General features: G+C 37.7%; 1 protein-coding gene and 1 long non-coding RNA gene across 4 annotated transcripts; one reads left to right on the top strand and one right to left on the bottom strand.

The window, feature by feature from the left end:
• On the top strand, positions 1-13,000 carry LOC143864894 (MACPF domain-containing protein At4g24290-like). 3 transcript variants are annotated; one of them, XM_077375763.1, is made up of 9 exons: positions 1-166; positions 279-508; positions 820-1,227; positions 4,097-4,335; positions 4,543-4,744; positions 5,364-5,420; positions 5,517-5,703; positions 7,905-8,071; positions 12,139-13,000. In XM_077375763.1, exons 3-9 carry the CDS (start codon positions 961-963, stop codon positions 12,811-12,813), a joined length of 1,794 nt encoding a protein of 597 aa, XP_077231878.1. In that variant the 5' UTR covers positions 1-166; positions 279-508; positions 820-960; the 3' UTR covers positions 12,814-13,000. The 3 variants fall into 3 exon arrangements, with proteins under 3 accessions (XP_077231878.1, XP_077231877.1, XP_077231876.1); XM_077375762.1 differs by having other exon boundaries at positions 368-1,227; XM_077375761.1 differs by having other exon boundaries at positions 279-1,227.
• A 2,208-nt stretch (positions 13,001-15,208) lies between these two features.
• Positions 15,209-19,591, bottom strand: LOC143864815 (uncharacterized). Its single transcript, XR_013241360.1, has 4 exons — positions 19,050-19,591; positions 18,451-18,543; positions 17,822-18,272; positions 15,209-15,685 (listed from the first exon to the last, which is right to left on the bottom strand). It is a non-coding gene; the product is annotated as an uncharacterized LOC143864815 (long non-coding RNA).
• Positions 19,592-23,468: the final 3,877 nt, after the last annotated feature.

The raw sequence follows: 23,468 nt of genomic DNA, 5'->3' as shown, positions 1-23,468 counted from the left end.
AATACTTTTCTACTGAGATCTCCATTTGTCCTCTTTTTGACTACATTTATAAAACGAGAGGCTTGAAAAGCGACGAAAATTCATTGTTCGTCTCATGTTTCTTCTGATTAACCCAAAATTTAGGGTTTGGGTTCTTTGATTACATTATAGTTGCCGGGAAGCTAAGGTAAAATTTAGGGTTTCGGTTCTTTTATTACATTATAGTTGGGGTATTGACATTTTACATTTATATAGTTGCCTCAAAGCTAGGGCATTGATTTTTTTTTTTTTTTTGGAAGTTTATAGGAATCTACTTTAAAGTCCTTTGAGAATTTCAGTAAATTTTGGATCCTATTTGTAAATTATCTGCAACTTGCCGCAAAATTAGGGTTTGGAAGATTGGACGCATGTGTTCTTTTCGATTTGGATGGGAATCTAAGGTTTTACTTTGAGGATTTTGATAATTTGGAGGTCAGAGCTTAAGATCTAAGCATTCTTCTTCTCAAAGCATCTGCAGAGAAAAGCTAAGGTATTGACGTTTTAAACCTGATTTTTGCTGGATGTTTCTTGGAATTTACTCCAAAAAGAGGTTTTTTGGATGTGTAGTAGAGTTTTCATGGCTGATTGGTGATGTTTCTTTGAGGATTTCATGAAATCTTGGCTCCTATTTGTGGATTATCCTTAACTTGCTTCACAATTAGGGTTTGTAGGATTGGATCTTGTGTTCTTTTTTATTTGATAGGAATCCAGGGGCTTCTGGCATAGCATTCGTTTGAATTTGCTGAAATCTGGAGATCAGAGCTTAAGATCTAAGCATTTGTCTGTTCCAATCATCTGCAGAAAAAATACTAGGGTTATTCTCTTCAATTTTACACTAAAACTGAGTTTTGAGACTGCATTTCTCTAGTAGTTTGAGAAATTTAGTATTCAGAAGGTAATCATTGTAATTCATGGAGAAGTGAGAAGGGAATGGTCTGAGGAATGGCGCATAAGGTCTCTCTATCTCCAGTAAATGCGGCCGAGGCTGCAATCCAGTCAATTGGGCTTGGATATGATGTCTCCATGGATCTTCGGCTCATGTATTGTAAGAGGGATTCAACAGATTCACGTTTGATTGACCTTGACGGTGATCAGGGTCGAGATATTGTTCTTCCAGGTGGTATTCCAATCGCGAATGTTCCAAAATCAATAACATGCGATAAAGGAGAAAGGATGCGGTTCAGGTCTGATGTTCTCCCCTTTCAACAGGTATGTTTACTTATTCATATCTGATTTTTTTGATTAAATTGATTGGTATAGCTGCTATGATATGTTGGTGTGAAACAATCAAATACTCCAAAAGCTTAAGCTGTTAGAGTTGGCGTTATTTAATCATTTATACTTCAACACTCCCTCTCATGTGTGGTACTTCAACACTCCCTCTCATGTGTGGCCTCTCTTTTTTTGGGCTGACAGTGTAGGTGGGATTTTAATATCAAGGAGTTGTTGGGTTTTGAACCCAAGACCTGCCGTGAGGCAATGGCTCTTATGCCATGTGAAACGACCAATTACTGCAAAAGCTTAAGCTGTTAGAGTTGGCTTTATTTAATCATTTATACTTCAACAGTTCGGAAGTTTGTTGTGTGGTTCTTCACATTTTCTTTTAGAAACTTTGGTTTTTCCTATGATCTTTTGTATTATAGGCATCAGCTTTGGAAGAGACATTGGTAGGTGATAATGCTAGACCTCCAAAAAACAGCAAAAATTACAGTCATTTTCTTAAAAAGGAAATAACACCGCTGTGAGGGCTATTTAGGGTGAAACAACAGAGCATTAGTAAATGAACAGAATATCATTTATTCCAGTTGTCTTGTAGGTTCCTAGACCTGCTCAGAGGATTATTTTAGTTGTAGCGGATCTAATTCTTGGAGCGTGAAGAGCTATCTTTATCTAGACCTGAGTTCTCTTCTACCCTGTTTATCAAACTTCTTGTATTCTCACTTCTTTCTAAATTACGGACATCAATCTCTGTATGAGGTAGTTACTGATGATTGTGTCGTTTTTTTAATGACCATAAATGAGTCTCAGGGATATACTTCTGATATGATTATTTGGAATTTGAGGACTATTATGATGGGGAAATCTTCAAAGGCTAGAACTGTGGCTAGACCGATGGTCTTTCCCTTGGAGACCTCTATCAGCTGGTATAGGGGGAGTTTTCAGGATAACAATGCTCACATACTCATCATTTTCAAAAAAAATAAAACAAAACAAAACAATTTTCACATACTTTGTCTGGAGAAGAGGTGACAGCTCTACATCACGGGTTGGACATCTTCACAAGCTGGATGGAAGGAAGATTTGAGATAGAGGGTAATTCCTCTAATGTCTTTTCTCGGGCACGAGGGGTTGGTGGTAGGTGGGTCTTGGAGATTGGCTAGATTCATTGATGAGATTTCCGAGATGACTAGCGGCCGCGATATTGTTTTCTTACATGTTCATAGGATCACTAATGATTTAGCTGATAGATTAACTAAATCAGGAGCACTAAGAGCTCAAACATATTCAGCTCTGCCCTTGCTTATTGATGTGCGCTTGTAATCTTCAGCTTTTCTAATATATTTGTTATCATTTCCAAAAAAAGTAGTTTCAATGTCTTTTTGCAATTGCGAATTGAAGAGATGAGGGATTAGCATATTTTGAAATTGCGAATGTCTTTTTAGTTCTTTCTAGGACCATTTTAGTTTGCCATGAAAAGCAAAAAGGACTGGACTGGCAAGTTCCTTTTATTAGTTTTGCTCTGTTCTGTTGTTTGAATGATATGTTGTTTTCAACTTTTCGTCAGTCAGAATCTGTGTATTGATATGAATTCTTCCGGATAGTTGTTATTTTAATTGTTAAGGGTTAGTTATTTGTTAGTGGTCTTCTGTTGTGCTCAGGTTGAAGTATGAACGAGTTCTGTCTTACACTCATGAACTGAACATCATCCTTGGCTTGGTTTAGCCTGTACCTGATAGTGTTACTCTCTGAATTAGTTCAATTGTGGTTGTAACTCATCTAAAGGACATTTCTGATTAAGGTCTTTATTCATGGAAACCTACGATTTGATCGGGCTTTGTTCCACACATTTCCATTGACAACTAGTTAAGCCATAGGTTTATACATATTTTACTTAGGGTGGCACTCCTACTTTGAAGTCTTATGGTATCTATATGATGGTTCATAATAGAGTTTAGGCTTCATTATGACTTGGAATGCCATGAATATTGCCATAATATCACACTAAGTCAGCAATATCCTTGCTGCTCCTGTTTCTTATTACTGCTTACGGTTAGGGTAACCATAGTTTTAAATTTCGGATTTCGGTTGGGACCTCGAAATTTCGGATTTTCCAAATTTCAGAAATTTTGGCCGAAATTTTAGGAATTTCGAGAAATTCATTTTTTTTAATATATTTTTAAAAAATTTCGAGCAATCCACCAAGGAATTTATTTTCTGCAAAGTGTAGACATGAATAGGGTGGTGGTAGAAGGGGACTCGCTAAATGTCATAAAGTGGCTAAGAGACTCACATAAGGTACCTTGGAGATTTGCAGCACTATTTGATGAGATTCAGAACAGGATTGGAACCTCTTCTATATCTTTCAATCATATTAGGTGGACAACAAATGGAGAGGCCGACAAGCTTGCTAGTGAAGGGGTTCATTGGGAGAGAGTGGAACTTTTCGACTTTCTCCCTCCATAGCTACTAGTGTTTGTATCTTTATTTTTTCTGTATTTTCTCGGCTCTATATGCCCTTGCTTTGTATCCTTTCGGGAGCTCCTCGGTCTTTGTTTTTTCCAATGAATTTATCCTACCATTCAAAAAAAAAAATTAATATTATCACCAAATTTCGGCAAAAATTTCTGAAATGATTAATTCATTAATTTTTTTACTGGATTTCGGCTGAAATTTTGGTTTCGGCCAAGGCCGAAATTAAATTGACTGAAACTGAAATTTAAATCCATGATAGTAACTAAGGTCATTTAGTTGATTTGGTGTGAGGTGACGTTGGAATACAAAAGCATGAGTAAACGTCATAGGAACCCAGCTTCTGTTCTAATTTTTGTTTTATGACATTTTTTTATATTCTTTGTAGATGTCGGAGCAATTCAACCAGGAACTATCATTGTCTGGTAAAATACCCTCTGGCCTGTTCAATACTATGTTCGAGTTTTCAGGTTGCTGGCAGAAAGATGCTGCGAACACTAAAACTCTTGCCTTCGATGGATGGTTCATTACACTCTACACTGTTGCATTATCAAAGTCCCAAATAGTACTGCATGATCATGTTAAACAAGCGGTTCCATCATCATGGGATCCTGCTGCGTTAGCTAGGTGAGATCCTGCTCTCATGCATATCTCTTCAAATAAAGTTATATCAGTGCTTAAATTTTCACTATGGTTGAATGTTTAAATTATTATTCACACAGCAATTATGTTCTGGGTCTGTTGGAAAAGTTCATCAATTTCTAGATTGAGTTCACCTGCTTCTATTTGGAAATCCTAATTATATTTTGAGACGGTGTTGTGTTTTTCTTCCAGTTTTATTGATAGATTCGGCACCCATATTGTTGTGGGTGTAAAGATGGGAGGGAAGGATGTAATTTATGTGAAGCAGCAGCACTCATCAAATCTTCAGCCCGCTGAAGTTCAAAAAAGGTTAAAGGAGATGGCAGATCGGAGATTTATAGACGCAAATGGTCAATTTGGTGTGGATTCTGAGAGAACATATGGGAAGGATAAGGTGTGTGTTGATTTCATCTACCTGTTATAGTTGTGGCTTCTTATGTTTCGGAGTTTTTTAGGTTTTATAGATAGGATATTCTGTCTATGCTTCTTGACTTCTAGTCTTGAGGATCCCAAGGAGCCTCTATATTACACTGAGGCTCCTAGTGTTCTATGGATTGTACTGCAAAGATTCGGGGTATTGGATAATTAGTGTCACAAAATCATAGTTACGCAAGATATCCCCATCTAATATCTATTCTTTTGAATATTGTTTACTGAGTTTTGAATATGACGACAGTCATGCTATTCCAACTTCATCTAATCCTGGTTATGCTGTCCGAGTTGCTAACTTTCTTAATCTGGATAGGGAAACAATGAGGCATTTCATCATTCGTGGGATCTGTGCATATTTTTTCTGTTTGTTTTACTTCCACGTGCTGGCAATTTTTTGCGCTGTTGATTGAACTAGTTCAGTTGATGATTCATTCCTGGGTTGTGTCTTCATAAGCCCGTATTTTAAACTTTGGTCTCCCTTCCACCTATTCCGCCAATTTAAAGGAAAAGTAAAAAATTGACTTGTTATCATGGGCTTTAGTCTGGAGCACTCTTAACCCACTGCATCATTTCTTTTTCAGTTTGATATCAGGGGGTTTGCAAACTCCAACCCAACCATGTCTTACGCAAACAGGGATGTAAGCAACTATGAAATTCTTAAAGAGCCTAGTTGAACTTCTCTTCTTTAATGGTTCTACTCTTATTTGCATTGTCTTTCAAAATTTTAATTTCAGGACGTCATAGATCTCTACAAGAGGAGAGGGGGAACTGGCAATAAGAACATACAACATTATGAGTGGTTAGAAACGGTTCAGCTTGAGCCTGATGTAATCTCCATGTCCTTTGTTCCAATTACATCTCTCTTGAATGGGGTTCCTGGGAGTGGATTCTTGAGCCATGCCATCAATCTGTATCTACGTTGTAAGTATGAATAGTGGCCTTATTTATATTCGTGGCCTCAAGAGCACAACGCTCATGGTGCTCAGTGCTCTTGAGCAGCCTACAGACTATATATGTGGCACATATGCAGGTAACATGGGCCCACAAATTTGAATGATCCTACCATAGATGCCCCATTGCGTAAGCATTCACCAATCAGTTCTCACGGTCTTTTTTCTTTACTTCAAAACCTTATCCCGAGCCTGTGCATTTAGTCAAATATCTGTCCAAAATTATTGTTTCTATGGAATTCTTGAACTTGGAGTCACTCACCTGTGATGCATCATTGGCCTGCATTTTTATGTGATGGTAGACTTTCTCTGAAATGTATGGCATGAAATTGACCCTTTCAAGTGTTCTTGCATGATACTTTTCCTGTGTTTAATTGCATGGTAAGATACTATTTAAGATTTATTATTCCCAGGGACTTCAAGATGGGCATAATCCAAGGTTTGAGCATTCCCAACAGATCAACATGTTTGGACGTAACTCTATTAGAGGTTATTGAAAAAAGTTTTCAACAGATCTCTTGAAGTTCCTCACATTCGTTGCTTTTTTTTAAAGAAAATTAATAGAATTATATTAAAACAAAAGAAAATTAGAAGTGCACATGAATGGGCAAAGACTTACCTGATTCATTTGGGCTTCCCACACTTGTGCGCATACTTCTATCCACGATTGTTGCTCAAGCCGATGACCCTTCTCCCCAGGACAATCACTTGCTGCTGATGAAAACTGCAAGGATTGCAAGTATCAAACTAAAAAAGGAAAATCAAGAGAGAACAACCAATATTCTGTTCTACCTACCAAGTCAAAGAAATGAATCTATCTCTTAATAAAATAGGAAATGGGGACAAGCATATACTCTTAAGAATTTTGAAGACCTTTACCGGCGCATTTTGGACATTTACGCATTTCGGGCGTTTACTCGATGGAGTTGAGTTCTTCCCACATTGGTGGTGGTAGTGGGGTGGGGGTGGGGGGTTTGATTTATCCACATGATTAGTCAGTTTATCTTAATTGTGTTTTATACGTATTCACTTTTATTTTAGTTATGCGTTATGTCTTATTGGACCTAAATGTGGGAGATGTCCACATCACTTCCTATGGCCCACTATCCTTAACCCTCTATGCATGCCCACTACTTATAACCCAAGCCTTTACATTTTCCCTTTCTCCAACCCATGGTCCACCACTTAAAGGAAACCCCCCCTTTCTTATATAACCTCTTTCCCTCTCCCCAACCCTAAATGTGGACAAGGAATTCGTAAAATTTATTTTGAAAACTAAGATAGAAATCATCAGAATTCATAAAAAAAAAGAAATCTTTCTTCAATGGCTATCCTTCTCCAATTTTTGTTTCAAAGGACGTATAGATTTCAATCTATCAAAACCTAAGTGAAGGAATGGATTTAAGAGAGAGGGGGATTATTAGGAAGAGATAATATGATGTGAGATATTTCCCTCTTTAGAAGTTTTGGTTACTGACAGAATGGTTGGAAGAAAGAAAACGAGTATTAAAGGTTTCAAATGAGATTTGATGTATAAAAAGTGGATTTAGGGTTTCAAATGGGGTTTGAAGGGTGGAAAAGGGGACTCACTTTGGATCTAGGGTTTAGAGAAAAGAGGAAGGAGGAATGGGGGTTTTAGGCTTTTAATTCGATGAATATGAGAGGTAGGAAGAATTTCGGAAGGGATAGAAGTATAGAATGCTTCCCTTTCAACAAGAGAGGAGAGAATCGGATTTTGTATCCTTGCTATGATACCATGTCAATTTTGTAAAGAAGACAACGTGGAAGGTCACCCAAATTGAGAAGCTTCTATTCTCATTAGAATAGAATGATGTGTGGACACACACACACACATATTAATGAAACGAAAAATTACAGAAAGGTGTGGTGGAGGAAAAAGCCGAAGACAAGGATGAAGCAGAGTTTTTTTTAGTTTTTATCCTTTTGAGGGATTCGTAAGGAACCGGCATGGCTGAATTGGTACCTTTTTAAAAAAAAATAGTGAAACCACAAATGCCACCATGTTAATCTATCGTAACTGTATAGTAAGCAGTGTGTGGCTGGCTAACACTGTCAACAATATTTGCCTCCGTTCCTACTTTCAAAACCAAAAATATTTCTATTTGTTCTTTTGTGGATTGAAGTTCATAAACTTTTCTCTTCTTCTTGCAGATAAACCGTCAATTGGAGAACTCTATCAGTTTTTAGAGTTTCAACTACCAAGGCTATGGGCACCAGTGTTCAGCGAGCTTTCACTCGGCCCCCAGCGGAAGCAACCGAGCAGTGCATCCCTCCAGTTCAGCTTTATGGGTCCTAAGCTCTACGTTAACACCATTCCGGTAATAACTTCATGTCCTTGTTGCCTTATTGTCTTCTATCTATGTTTAACACATGGAAGTTTACAGGTTGGGTTTTCACTAAAATATCCCCAAAAAATTTGGTGCATACCATGTGACATAAAAGAAAGTCAATTTTCTACTCTTACAATACATAGCATGTTCCTTTGCGAGGGAACATGGTAATACAGCATTCGGAACAAAGGGTACAGACATTGAACCTGTATCTCTTTGGAAGGTGCTTTGTGTCGCACCTACAAGGTTGCAATCAAATTCTCTAATCATGAATTTTTCGTCCAAACATCACATTTCTAGAATTTTTTTCAATAAGAGATATACCGTCTATTGTTGTAGTAGCATAAGTCACATTTAGAGACTTGCTGGAAATTTTTTATTTTTTTTTAAACTTTCCTTTTGAAGATTTTTTTAAAGTTAAAAATCTCTTTTATTTTATCTTATTTTTGCTAGGTCAGTTGTGATTGAACCCACAACCTTGAGATTGCAATCAAGGCACCTTGCAAACGAGACGTGTCCTAAAATTTAACCCTTACAGTTAAATTAGCGTTCGTACTAAAATATCCTTGTCTTCTCACTAATGGAAATTGTGGGTCATCCATGACGATGCATAGACATGCATATAGGCCATGTTTGGATTACAGGAAATATATTTCTTATGGAATATTTTTTTTCTTTAGAAGTTTTTTTTTTGTTTCTACAATTTAGATGGAAATGAAAAATTTTAGGGATACCATTATAAATTAAAGGTCCCTATAGACATATGATCAAAGGCAGACAGATAGAGATTAAATATGGATATTAGAAATGGGTGGTTCAAAAAAGATGGGAGCGGCCTGAGGTTTCCGCTTGGGGATACTCTGGAGTTCTTAGCTATAGACAAAAAAGATGGGAGCAGCAAGAAATCCGAAGAGGTGGAAACCAAAAAATCAGAGGCAAGAGGACTAGTTCTGCCCATCCTGTGCTTATTATAATTTCAAATGGAGGCCTAAGTGTCGATGGTGTTTTCAGAGGAAGAAGAGTTTATCACCCGTAGTTTATCGACCGGTGGCTTTGGTTCAGGACGGAAATAGAAAGCTTGATCAGTGGTGGAGGCAGGGGGATTGGTCCTGCTCGTCATGTAATTATTCTAACTTTAAGCGACGGAGTAAATGTCGTTGTTGCCACCTAGATCGAAATCAAAAGCCTCCTAAGCCTCCATATCTACGCCCAACACATCAGAAGCTGGAGACCTGACAGCTCCAGAATATTATCCATGGCCTGACTCCGGGGTATTCTCATCCCCATTGGTGGAGGATGGTCCTCTGTCGATCTCTATTTCTGGTAAGGAGGTAGAAACAAGAATGGATTCCCTAACGACATGTTTGGTGGGTAAAAGAAATGATTTGTCTGGATCTCTTCGGGATCTTTGGGAGTGGGCTAAAAAATCTTGGAATTCTCCCTCCCTCGCTTGCTCGTGTTTGCTATCCAATGACGAGGTTCTCTTTGTTTTTTACTCTGAAGAAGTCGCCTTTAGGATTCTGGGTCTGGGAATCGAAAACTGGGGAGTATTCCTATCGTCCCTGTCCCATTGGTCCCCAGATTGCATTCAAGGCTCTGAGACACTGTGGGTTAAGTTTTACGGTATTCCTTTACATGTGTGGGCTCCCTCGACGGTTGAAGCTTTGGGAAATCTTTTTAGGCAGGTGATGGAAGTTCAAATGGAAGGAGTTCACAATCAATGTATGTGTTTTGTCTCAGCCAAAATCTCTGCTCCTCGTTGGAAATTTCCTCCATTTGTGAAGTTATGGATCTCCAATCATTGTCACATAGTAGGAGTCTCTGTCCAGGGACCCGGAGGCTCTCTTTTGGTCCTTGGAGGCGATCAGAGAGACTCTTCGTGGTCGGCCCCACCGGGAAACCGGTCGTTGGTGCGCTTCCTGGAGGTTCTGGCTAGGCGACCGGATGGCTTTCTGAATCCCCCTTAGCAGGATTCAAATTTCAAATTTTCAAGGGCAAATTTGCAAGACCCGCTTCCCAAGTCTGGGCTGAAAAGACATCTGACCTTCAATCCAGGGTTGCCAGATCAGGGAAAATGGTCTATTCCAGACTAATAACTCGCGGGGCAATCTACCTCTATGCAGGTTGAATCAGAAATCTGGAAATCATGTTCCGTATTTTGAAAAGGGTGAGGCCTCATACGTGGCACTCTCGGCATAAGAGTAAGACTTTTGGTTGTCTTTTTTCTTTCGGACATTTAGAATGATGATTGCTGGCATCCTCTTTTTGTGGCTTGACAAGATCCCAAGTTATGTTAAGATATTAAAGGATAGGTTCGAAGAATAGTAGACTGGGTAACGTAGAGCTACTTCCTGGCGTGGGAAGTTGGAAAGTCCTCTTACTTTTCTGGGTCTTGGCGGTTATGGTAATGTACAACCCCTCATTGGCATTGGGGCTGACGAATGAATTAATGAAGAAATTGGAAGCGCCATTTCGGAGTATTCAATGCCGTTTCATGATGAAGGGAGTTTTCAATATTGTTTTATTAGCCTTCCCTTCAGATCCAGTTGGAGACGATATGTTGTTTTCTTGGCAATCTTTCTATGTTTCCTTTTAGTCTGGGATCTGGGATTTATATGGAGAGTCGGGGCGATCCAGTATTTTCTTCTTGCTCTCGTACTGGCAAAAAGAGAAAAATGCCAGTGGACTTATTTGAGATGGAGACGACCTCCCTCAGAGTCCTAGAAAGAATGGTATACTCAGAGGAACTTGCATCCAATCACTCGCCTACTTCAAAGGAAGTTGCTAGGGATTTTTCAAAACAGTAGTGGAAGTTATTAAAAGAAGAAGCTTCCAAGTCGCCGGAAGCACTCTTTTGGTTAACTGGTAAGTGGACCATCGAAGAATCACAGTCCCTTTTGCATGAGCATCTTCTCTTCATCAATTTATTAGAAGAGGAACTGACCTCGAGACGCCTTCGCTGGGAGGAGGGCAAGAAGAGGGGATTTCAGATGCTAGAAAATATGATAATGAGAAAGAAAGTTTCAGAAGAGCAAACCCTATCGGATGAGGGACTCTCAACCTTGAGTATGGATGAGGAAGTATTTGTTTCTGAGGAGGTGGGTCTAATTCTGGAATTAACGAAATCTTCCCTCTAGTTTGTCCCTTTGGGGTCTTTGTGTAAAGAGGTTTTAGAGTTTTTCGAAACTGTTTAGTGGGGTCCAATGGTTCAACGAATAGGATTGTTTTTTGGGATAGAAGGTTGCCCTCAATTACAGTTCGAGTGATCAGGGTCGTTCGCCTAATGAGTTTTGGTAGTGCTTTTGCAACCTAATCATAGGATTGACTTGATGAATTTTTAGGTCCTTATTCATGCAGAGCTGTGATTTAGGCGAATGGATGTGGATGATGGGATACTGATGTAGATTTTTGAATAGATAGGTTTCTTTGGAGTGGTATAATGCAGGAGAGAGTGTATTGGTTGTAAATTTGTTTTGTTAGCTTTACCCCAACTGGTTTTGGTTCTGGGCATACCCGGTCCGGTCTATTGATACTTTGTATCGCAAGACGGGATTCCTGGTCCCCAATGCTTTTCTAATATCAATGAAATTGTCATCTTTCAAAAAATAAAATAATTAAAGTTTCCTATAAATAAAAGTTGAACTGCGGTGGTTCAAATTACATTTTTTCATGGGTAATCAAACAATGGAAAATCATGAAAATTTGGAGAAGTTTTTCTTTTTCAAAATTTTCCAGAAAATTCCTGCAATCCAAAGTCCAAACAGGGTCTATAGCGATTAGTTGCCTTGCATATTAAGTAGTTTGAATCAGGGATCCAAATCTCATGTGTCATTGAATCTTATTTGCCAATGTAAGATGCATATTACAAGTTCTTTGCATCATAAATGCAAATTTCATCCTTACCAATCAAATAGAAGCAAAAGACTAACAGTTTCAGCCAGTCGAGAAACTGATCTGTGAAATGATATGGTGTGAAGAATTGGACATTGACAAAACTCTTTTTAATCCTTTCCCATTTGCTTATATTTTTGCCTTTTGGATCAATTCTTCTGCAGGTGGATGTGGGCATGAGGCCAGTGACGGGCCTCAGACTCTATCTCGAAGGAAAGAGAAGCAACCGATTAGCTATCCATCTTCAACACCTCTCCTCTCTGCCAAAAACCTTCCAACTCTGTGACGACCCCAACGGAAACTTTTCCAAGGAATCTTACGACCGAAAGTACTATGAACCTGTCCAGTGGAAGAGCTTCTCCCACGTATGCACGGCCCCTGTAGAATCCGAGGACCTCTCAATCGTAACCGGCGCTCAGTTACAAGTAGGGAGCAATGGCCTGAAAAAAGTCCTCTTCTTAAGACTCCGTTTTTCAACTGTTTTAGGGGTCTCATTGGTCAAGAAACCTGAGTGGGGTGGGTCCCACGCTCTCGGCCAGAAGTCAGGAATCATCTCAATGTTGATGAGTGGGAACTTCTCAATGGCTCAAAAGCCACCACCACGGCCGGCCGATGTGAACATCAATTCAGCTGTGTACCCTGGCGGGCCCCCAGTTCCTGTCCAGGCCCCAAAACTGCTTAAGTTTGTAGACATGACTGAGATGGTTAGGGGGCCACAGGACACACCTGGGTACTGGGTCGTTTCCGGAGCTCGATTATTTGTCGAGAAGGGTAAGATCTCGCTCCGTGTCAGGTACTCGCTGCTGACCGCCATTATTGCCGATGAGGAGGATGACTAGAGGGAGGAGGGGCTGCAACGTTTTTACTATCTGAGAGTGGAATGGGAAATGGTTGATGGGTGTTTTGGAGTGCTAAAACTTGCTTTGTATTATAATTTTTTGCTCTGATTTTTTAATGTTGTTGAAGCCTGTAATGGGTAATTTATACCAATTCTGAAAATCTATCTCACCCAATTTTTTGTTCTAATTTTTGTTTTTATTTCTCAATGGAAATGCGGGGTTGAGACTCTAGCATAAGGCCTAGGTGGTCCCATACACGCATTGGTGTGGCTTATCTCAGTCACTAGGGTAGTAGACCCCAAGCAGGCTTTGTGGACATGATGGAGATGGTTAGGGTCCCACAAGACACACTTGAGTACAGGGTACTGGGTCCTTCCCTTCCCGGAGCTTGACTGCTCGTTGAGAAGTGTAAGATCTCGCTCTATCTCAGGTACTCTTTGCTCACAGCGATGTTTGCCGATGAGGTGTAGGAGGAAGGGTCTGCAACCCTTTTATTATCAGATTTAGAAATGGTTGATAGGTGTTTTGGAGTACTAAAATTTACTTTGTATTATAAATTTCTGCTCTGATTTTTCAATGTAGTTCAATGATTGAAGCCTATAATGGGTAATTTATATCAATTCTGAAAATTTACCTCAGCCAATTTCTTGTTTTAGCTTTAGTTTTTATTTCTCAATGGAAATGGTAACCCCATGAAAGAGAACATGGAAGACTGATTCAGCAGGGTGCCATTTCATTGTAATACAATGAGGTCTTATTTACTATGGACAAAGAGCTTAAGCCCTACTGAAGCATTCCTCTGATATAAGTTTTAAGACTGATCTTTCTGCCATCTCATATTTCTAGCACACGTATCGCATAAGAACCCTCTTTGGATACCCCTAGTATGAAAACTGTTTGCATATAAATGGCTTTGAAGTTCTATATTTTTGAGAAGGCATACCATGTTTTGATCATGAAACGAACTGACATTGTCTTTTATTATTTAACTATCTGTCAAAAGCTATTGCAATTCCCAAAAAGTTCTCAGCAGCGGATTAACAAAGAAAAGACGAGGTAAGTTCGTCTCATTATCAAAACATTGTAGTGCAAATATCAGTAGCCTTTTGTGAATTACATCACTATTGGTGGAGATAGTTAAGAAGCCTAAAATAGCTCAAAAAAGTAAGGCCCTGTTTGAACCAACCCTATTCAATTTGTACTTAGAGTGTCCTTCCATTAATGAGAATATCCCTCTAAATTAACCATAACCATATCATTTCCCTCTGAATTGTAGAAAGAAATTTTTTGCATCAGAAATGTTTTTTCTTGCTTTTCAAATATAGGGCCTAGTAGAAAAATGTTAGGTGTATTATACTAACGAAAATGACAGGCGGCGATAAGAGTATATTAAATATAGCAAGATAGATTTCATGATTTGATTAAGGGATGATTAAAAAAAAGGCGCAATTATACACATCAACAGTGATTGTCCACCTTGTAAGGACTGTAAAATTAGTCTTATAAATCTTTTGAATTTTCACATACTTCCAAACATCTTTCTTCCCCTCCCCCTTGTCTTCTTTCAACTTTTCTAAGTCTGAAAGTGGAGTGATGCATTTTCCTTCCCCTTTTCTGCCTCTATTTTCCTATTTTTCTTTCTTTATTATTAATTTTTCGTTTTGAAAAATAATCCATTAATGATGCAGTTTAACCCAATTAAACCATGGTCCAACTGGTTTAGAGCAAACCAAAAGAAAAACACCATCTTGTACTTGTATTTTAGCTTGGAAATACTAATGGGTTTATTTAGAAAACTAATATCTGCTCTCCATTGTTTTGATAATGGCACTCTGATTGGTTGATGATAGTTTCTTGAGAATTGTAACAACCTCTGACAAGCTAATGAGAAGTATCCACTGCTTCGATTGATCCAAAATATGATCTGATAATTAAGATTCAGCCAAATGGGCCACAAATTTATAAAGAGGGAATTGCTAGCGTCCATCGTAAAAGGCATTTCGCGGCAGGTCTGTCGCATGTCAGACCACCCACATCGTGAATGGAGACAAGAAGCTCTCTCGTTCAATATGGCCGCCCAACTTTATTAAGGCCCAGTTTGCCTTGGATTTTGAGAATCAATTTTGAGGACTCAAAATTAATCCTTGGCAAAATGGGGCCTTAGCTTCGCAGTTGTAGAATCGAATTTGGACCCAAATCTATTCTACATCCCAGTAAAAAAATACACATACTGCTGGGACTTAGAATCGATTGAGTCCAAATCGATTTTACACAGCAAACTTACAGACAGGGCCTAAATATTTTTCCGACTGTCTCTTGATAGCAAACCAAAGGCTCAACTTTGCCAACAATCGGTTTTGTACTCAAAATTGATTATAAAAATAAAAAACAAACAGGGCCTAAATATTTTTTTACTTGGCTCTTGAAGTCTTGATAGTTTTCTGGGGACAGCATAGCTAAAAAAATCATAAACAAAGAGAGAAGTACCATTATTAAAACAAGGGACTGAAGTTATATTGGTATCAGCACTACCATCTTAGACTATTGACATCAGTACTACAGTGTTTTTATAATTGCACTAACTCATTTTGTCTTTTTATATAAACATTTGCCAGAAGTTATAACAGTTCCCAAAAAGCTCTCAGATGCCAATTAAAAAGGAAAAGACAAGTTGAGTTTGTGCAATTATTAAAACAGGGCAGTGCCAATATCAGTAACTATATATATTCTAAGGGGAAGCAAACCCATGATCATGGGTAGGCCAAGGTATATTTTCCCTGGGGCAAGGGAGAGGGGCAGGTTGAGCAATGAAAGTAGGATAGTGTTGGCCTGGCATCAGCACTGAGAAATCCGTTGAGTACGAAATCGCCACCTGTCATTGGAACCAGTAGAGATCAGTTTGCAGCCACAAGATCAATTTTTTTTTTTGAAATATTTTGATTTGGAACACATATGGGGTGTTTAGTTGCAGCCCACAAGATAAATTGAAAATAAAAGATTTTTTTTTTTTTCAGAAAAAGAGAGGAAGACAAATAAAGAGGTGGATAGATTATGCACAATTAGGGAGTAAAGAGACTGTCAGATACAATACATCCAATTTAAGATCCTAGATAGTACACTTGACTCAATTAGACAGTAACATTCAAATCTCTTTGAATGGTGACTAATGGGTTATACACTGCTTAGGGGGTACTCAATATAGTTTGACTCACTCTTTAAAAACTATTCGAGTCAATCGTCAACTCGTCCGAGGCAAGTCGACCCGGTTTTACCTTGGCCGAATTCTCCTAGGAGTCCGAATTTTACCCTATGAAGTCCACTAAAAAAAAAAACCCTCTGACTAGCTCAGGTTAAAGTCCTCTTTGTTTTGGATTTTGAGAACCGATTGTGAGTCCGAAACTAATTATTGTACTCACAATCAGTTTACTTGAGTCCATTAATCAGTTTCAGACTCGCAATCGGCTCTCGAAATCCAAAACAAACAGGGCCCTAATGAAAAATTGGCCATGTCAATCATTGATTCACTCGAGTCGCCCCTTTTGCTTGACCAAGTTCTCGTCCAAGTCCGAGTTCCTAAACACTTGTTAGTTGTTATGACAAATTGACCACATCAATCATTGACTCGCCTGAGTCAATGCCTTTTTCATGGCCAAGTTCTCGTCCGAGTGCTTAAACGCTGGTTTGACTCTACCTGATAAGCTTTCAAGGATATAAAACACAAGCCTCCAGCCCTCATCTTTGCAACATATGCAAAACATAAAAGTCATACTCATTTGCTCGAAGGGAAAAAGGTATGTGGAAATTGGATCATTTAGGAGAAAAACAAAGAAAACCTTGGTTGGATGAACCATAGATTTAGAGATGTGCATTGCACATGGTAGAGTTAGAGATGTGCTTGGTTGGATGAACCATAGATTTTATTATGAAGAGTTGGGTGTTCAGTAAGTGTTTTATATTGGCCTAAAATAAGGACATGGGTAATCTCATCTCACCCATGTCCTCTACATGCTATATATAGATGCATAGGTTATGTTGTTTTTTTAAGGAATTTGGCAACAACCCATTGTATTGAATACTGATAGGGAACCAAAGGGTGCACATATCAAACTTTATATTTTTTATATGGAGGAAGACAACCTCTTCTCTATGTGCTAGATATAGATACATGAGCATCTTACAAGGAGCCTTTTGGTGTTTCAAGAAACTTTGCAACAACCATGTGCAGAGAGGGGGGAATGCTAGCTAGAAACAAAATAATTTAGAAAAGGAAATCAATAAGAAGTAAACTAGTCTACCTAAGGGGGAAAAGAGACCATTGCTTTTTTTCTATATACATGGATACAGACAAATAGGTATCTTGGCATTTTCAAAGTACATAGTAACTAGCAACAACAATGTTAATGAGCCTAGAAAACAAGTATAGGTGGGATGAGTACAAAGGAGAGAGAGAAGGAATGAAAATTATTCATGGGGGAGAAGAAGCCATCTCTTTTCTATATTAAGACATGGATATAGACAAATAGGCCTCTTGGCATTTCAAAGAAAATAACAAATTAGGAACTAACAAAAACAATGTTAATGAGCCTAAAAAACAAGTAGAGCTGAGATAAATACAGAGGATAGAGACAAGAAATGAATATTAAAAAAAAGTTTCTTCTGAAATTTACCTTTTTTCCAAAGTTTTGGCTGAAATTACCAAAATTTCGGCACAATAATAAAATTTGTTATTTACCGAATTTCGGTTTCTGCTATATCCGAAGCCGAAACCGAAATTTTAAACCTTGCTTGAGAAAATGTTCAGTGACATAGGCATGAGAGAAATGATTTGAAGATATAGGTGTGAGTGCTTTAGTCTATCTAAGGGGAAGAGATTCCATCTCTTTTTTCTCTAATAAGATATGGATATAGAGTTACAGAGAAATAAACATCTTGTCATTTCAAAGAACATAGCAACTATAAAACAACTAGAGCTGGGATGAATACAGAGGATAGGATTAAGAAAACTTACAGCTCGGTGATTGCCGAGTTTCTCAAGTAATTGCATTCGACCCCGCATGGAACCTGATTCCATGGATCCTTCATCTGTGTTCCGAGGCGAAGGGAAAGAGGATCTTGGCTTCAACAAGTGTTCGAAGATCGCCATGATGATAAAAATGGATATTAAGATCACTGTGGCTACAAAACCAAAAGAGATGGCGTTCACTGAAGTGCCCAAACTCATCCTTGGTGCCTCCTTATCTGCCACTGACTGCGATGGAGTGGGGTTTGCACTGGCGTATACACTCCATGACTTTGGTCTTTCAGGGCTAAAGTCATCTATGGTTCTTGGGTTCATTTTCTTTCAGTTATAACTTGTAAAAGTATCAGAATTCTTCTCCAACAAACTTTAGTTGAAGAACATTAGACCCAGGAAGATTTTGGTTCTAATTGTACAATTATGGCCATGTAGAACTGAATTCCTAATAAAGAAGCATTCCACACCACCAATCAAGATGTCTTTTTTATGTGACCAAAATGCATGTCTAACACTGGCACAAAAATTGCTTAACAAAGACATGAAAAGCATACGCTTTAATGAATTCAAATAATTTCACATTAACTTAAGGCAGAAAAATCATAAAGATAAGGAGTATGAACCTTAAAGCCAGAGATGCATGGAGGTGAATGAGAGCAAAAATGAAACGTCAAAGGCTGCTAATGTTCATCTGACATTGCCACAACCACTGTCATCTGAGTAAAAGTGAAAAACCCATTACCAAATAATTGCCAGCTGGTTCTTCCTATATTGCAAGATAAAATTTCATATGCTGAATAATTTAAACCCAAAATAATGCTAATACTATAATTTTTTCAAGAAATTAAGAAGAAAGGTCAACCTTCTCTCACCGGCAAAAACAAGACAGTATACAGTTTCCAGTGACAGTTAAAGATTATATTGATGCAGTATTTAAAAAATTTACAGTACAAAACCGTCAAATAAACTAAATTTCTAGTTGGTACTTTTTATTCAGACAAACTAATGAGAGTAAAAAAACCAGCAAATCACTGATCCTGTGCAAAAAAGCGAATCTTATTTTCTTGCACAACGCCAAAACGTGTCTAACAGATAACATCATTTGCAGCATTTTCTTCATGTTTTTAATATGCTTTCCTCGTAATTTATGGACAAATAACGGCCGAAGAAAATGAAGAGTTACGTCTGAAAATATCAAAGATAATCAAAATTCAAGCGGTACCTTCGAACCTTGAGATCTTGAGGAAACTAAAGCACTGAAATGAGATACCAAAAATAAAGAATGGATCAAATAATAATGTGAGCATTGGGTCTCCAACATAAAGGAATGATCTTCAGAGCAGCAATGAAATCGACATAGATTCATAAATCTGGACCTCCCTATCAGCTAGCATCAACAACCATAAGAAAAATACAATACTAAAGACAATACTGACAAATCCCAACACACAGAAAAGCAAAACAGAGAGTTTCCCTACTGCCCTTGCCATTCCATGAAATTGCTAAATGCCATAGCCTTTTCACTAATTTAGCTTTTAAACATGAACCTATCACTTTTAAACATGAACCTATCACCAAGTTTTCACAGGAATAACCAATACACGGGGTCAATTTAGTATTCTATAAAGTTGAGGACAACAACTAAAGGTAGAATGTTTGTCTGTACAAATTCCAATTTGGAGCTAAACAAGCTTAAAGTTCTTAATCCATTAGACTCTAAGCAAGTTAATGAAACAACCTTTTGAACTAGAGATAGTTACTGTTATCCTAATCATTGATTAAACGACTAAATAATCAGTGCTCGCGGTCATGGAATTTTGTGTATTGGAAACTATGAAATGGGTGGAAGGAAAAACACAACAGTTGGTAATCTACTATTCCCCTCTTTATGTTCCATCCATGTTTGTAAATTTCTTATCTAACTTAAGAAATCATGTACCTTGTCCTAGAAAGAAAAGAACCACCTTTGAATTATCACAAGATACACGGGGCATGTTGGTAATTTAAAAAGTTAATGTGCACTTTCAAAACTCTGCTAAAAGCAAGAGAGCTGCGAGACCATTTGGGTATTGTGATGAAAAAAGCAAAGCTAGCCTAGATATATCCCACCACATAAAAAAAGAAAAGCTGCCAGAGATGATATAAATAAAACAACCAAGGCTGCAAGTACTTTGCTAATTTTCTAAAAACATTCAAGTATATAAGAATGCAATCAATTCCCACATGCAACAGCTAAAAGATTTCAGCAAGTAAGGAATAAAAAAAAATCAACATTAAAGATAAAAAAGATATGCATTGCCAGCAAGTACCATTATTCAAAAGTGGAAAGCAACAAGTGTGAAAAAAGAGCCAAAGGAATTCTTGGCATCCAAGAAGAAAAGAACCAAATGGGTTCTTGGCCTACAAGAGGAGCTAAAGAACACAAAGGGATGGAGATGATAGACCACATAGATTTCTCGATTTTCTTGTTTCTATGATTACAAATTCCCTCTTGAAAGGACCCATGACTTTAGTCAGAAACATATAAGCTAATTGCAAAATTATCCATGATATTTCATATAAGAAGCAAGGGAAATTTCAACAACTTTAGTTAGCCTCATTCCCATTTGCATTGTAGGAAAAAACCAATACAGCAATTATTACAAGATAAGAGACTAATATCATTCATAATAGTAGAAGAAAAAAAGGAACTTGTTGCCACCAATGCATTGAAGGTTCTTTGTCAACCAGATAATAACTATGTCTCTGAAAGAAATGAAAGCCTACCTAGACCTAACCCAAGAAACCTAGATATTTAACATAAGGGGAAGATTTTTTTTTTTTGGGTCCTTAAGCACCATGGTCATATTTTTATAAAACAAAGAGGGTATTTCTTCAGTCAGAAAAGGCAGACATTGAGGACTTTCTGCAAGTTGGGTTTCGTTATCATATCAACATGTGTTGCATATGAATAAGTAGAAAACAAATCCTTCAAAGATGAGTTCTAATCAAAGCAAATCCCTTGTAAAGCATTACAATTCCAGGCAAGTAATAAGGTAAAAAAATGTCACTAGAAGCATATAGATTAATTCATCAAAGGAAAAAAAAAGTATTTGTTGCAAATTCTTTTTCAACAAAAGAATTTTCCTTTTTCCAATTTGGAATACACAATTCATTCGTTTGTGTCCTCTAATGATGTTTATGTCCATTTGGGTCATTCACTGAAAGATAAGGGGCCCATAAAGGAACCATGAAGAGACAGAGATATAAAGTAGGAGTTGAAAATAAGTTTAAGCATATTCTTGTAAATTTTTCTTTTTTTCCTGTCTCTCCTTTCCCCAAAACCCCAACACAAGCAACCTTTCACTTTCCTAACTTTGTCATGAGGAAACACAAATTCTAACCCAAAAATGGAAAAAAAAAAAAAATTAAAAAAACTAAGGGGACCCTGAAAATTTAAAAAAAAAATCAAAAGAAGTGAAGAAAAACATGTCAATATTCAATAAAACTGGAAAAAAAAAAGATAAGAAATACCACAGCACCAAGAAAGTATATCAAAATAAAATTCAAGAGCTAAAAGCTTATAAGAAAGGGCCATTAAATGAATAATGCAAACAAAGAAAAAAAAATTACTCAGATTTGCAGTAAAACAAAAACTTAGGTAAAACTTTGAAATGTCAAGAATAAACCAATGAAGACAACAGCACAAAACAAGATAATAAAGAAGAAAAAGTAGGGAAAAGTATACTATTTTATCTCTTGTACCAAATTAAGAAAGTGATAAAGACCCACCATCTGAGTTATTCCTTGACAACATAAGTTAAAAAGAAGACACTAAACATAATTCAACATCAGGAAAACTACAAAAAACAATGGAAAATAAGAAAGGGGATGATATTTTCACCCCTACATTACTTGCAACGCTCCCCGATTTGACAAAAAGTTGCCAACTTCTCACGTCAAATCAGGTTATAACTTATCAGGAGAGGGTGCATGCAATGCAGGGCGGGTGAAAATATCATCTTCCATAAGAAAATGCGTTATAAAATAGGAACGGATATCAGCACAACCATGTTTTGATATGTTCACTAATGCATCTTGTCTTTTAGTATTTCAAAAGCTGCCAAACGGTTATTAGTATTACAGTTCCCAAAAAGCCTCATGAGCCAATTAAAAAATAAAAGATAAGGTGGGTCTGTGCAATTATTAAAACATGGTTGTCCGGTTATCATTTCCCTATAAAATACGTGGAGCCAACTTATAAAACTAGGGAAATGATATCAGGACAACCATGTTTTAATAATTGCAAAACCCACCTTGTCTTTTCTTTTTTAATGGGCTTGTGAGAGCTTTTGGTTGGGGAACAGTAATAATGCCTGTGACAGGTCTTTAAATAATAAAAGACAAGAATACTTAGTGAAATTATCACAACATAGTTGTGCTGATATCATTTCCTTTGAACTATTGAATTTTGCCCCTCACCCTGATAAGAGTACAAAAGAGAGAAAAAGGGCAAGGAATTCTTGAAAGAAACACAAAAAAAAAGAACATATTTGTTGTGTTTCCAAATTCTCCGGCAGTGGGGTTATCAAATGTCGGTCCGATTTGACCGCCTGCTGGAGCCCACAAAGCCTTCATGCTTTCTTCTTCTCTCTTTATTCTGCCCACAAAGATATTTAACTAGAGGTGTCAATGGGCCGGATCCAATCTAATCGGATTCAAAATGAATCTTGTAATTGGGATTCAAAATTTCAAACTATTCTGTCTTTTGGGCCAGACCCATGATTGGGTCCAGCCCATTGAAACCCCAAATTGATTATTTTCATACCATATTCTTGAGAATGGTATCCGATAGGCATGTGATAGTCCCAATTGATCGGGCCCGGGCCCACGGCAGCACATCAAATCTCTTTCTAAACTTTTCTATAAAATTCCTGCAATCCAAGCAGGGCCTACAAGAAGTACCATTTCAAGGGCTCTAAGGTCCTCTTGGTTGGGCTGGACCTAGATTTTAGACCCAATCATATGCTTAGTTGTGCCTTGTATCCAACTCAATTTGAGGCTTTAATCATCCCGTGGTGTGAGCAAATTCAATGCACCGGATGGATTGATCACCAATGGGGCTTATCAAATCAATGGCCTCGATCACCACACATGTAAGCCTAACGCATATTAGCCTTAGTTTATACTAAGTGCATTTCTGCATTTCTTCTCGAAAGGCTTGGGTTGGGCCTGAATATACTTAAAATAAACTCCATCAAATTGTAACAGGACATATTAGCCTTAGTGGGTGTTTGGATACAAGGATTTTATAATCCCGGATTATGGAATCCTGGATTTCTAAATTTAAAACTTAGATTTAATTTATGAGCAAAAACCTGGATTTTATAAGCTAAAACGTGGATTTTATAATCCTGAAAATGTGCAATCTAGGTTTTAGCTTATAAAATTCAGGTTTTAACTTATAAAATGGGAAATGATATAAAATCCCGGATATGTGGATTTTGAGTAGAATCTTGAATTTCCTCAGAATCCTAGATGGGAGACAAGAGAAGAAGAAGACCGTCCATCGTTTTTTTATTTCTCGCCCTTCTTTCCGTCGAGCGAGGGAGTAGGAGATTGTCTCTTATTTTTAGGTTTTAGAAATCTCAAGATGGGGGAG

The sequence above is a fragment of the Tasmannia lanceolata genome, unplaced genomic scaffold (genome assembly GCF_043159265.1).
Source record: "Tasmannia lanceolata isolate RefF3 unplaced genomic scaffold, GAP_Taslan_0.1 ptg000054l, whole genome shotgun sequence".
Taxonomy (NCBI): domain Eukaryota; kingdom Viridiplantae; phylum Streptophyta; class Magnoliopsida; order Canellales; family Winteraceae; genus Tasmannia; species Tasmannia lanceolata.
This window is presented reverse-complemented; position numbering and strand designations above follow the sequence as displayed.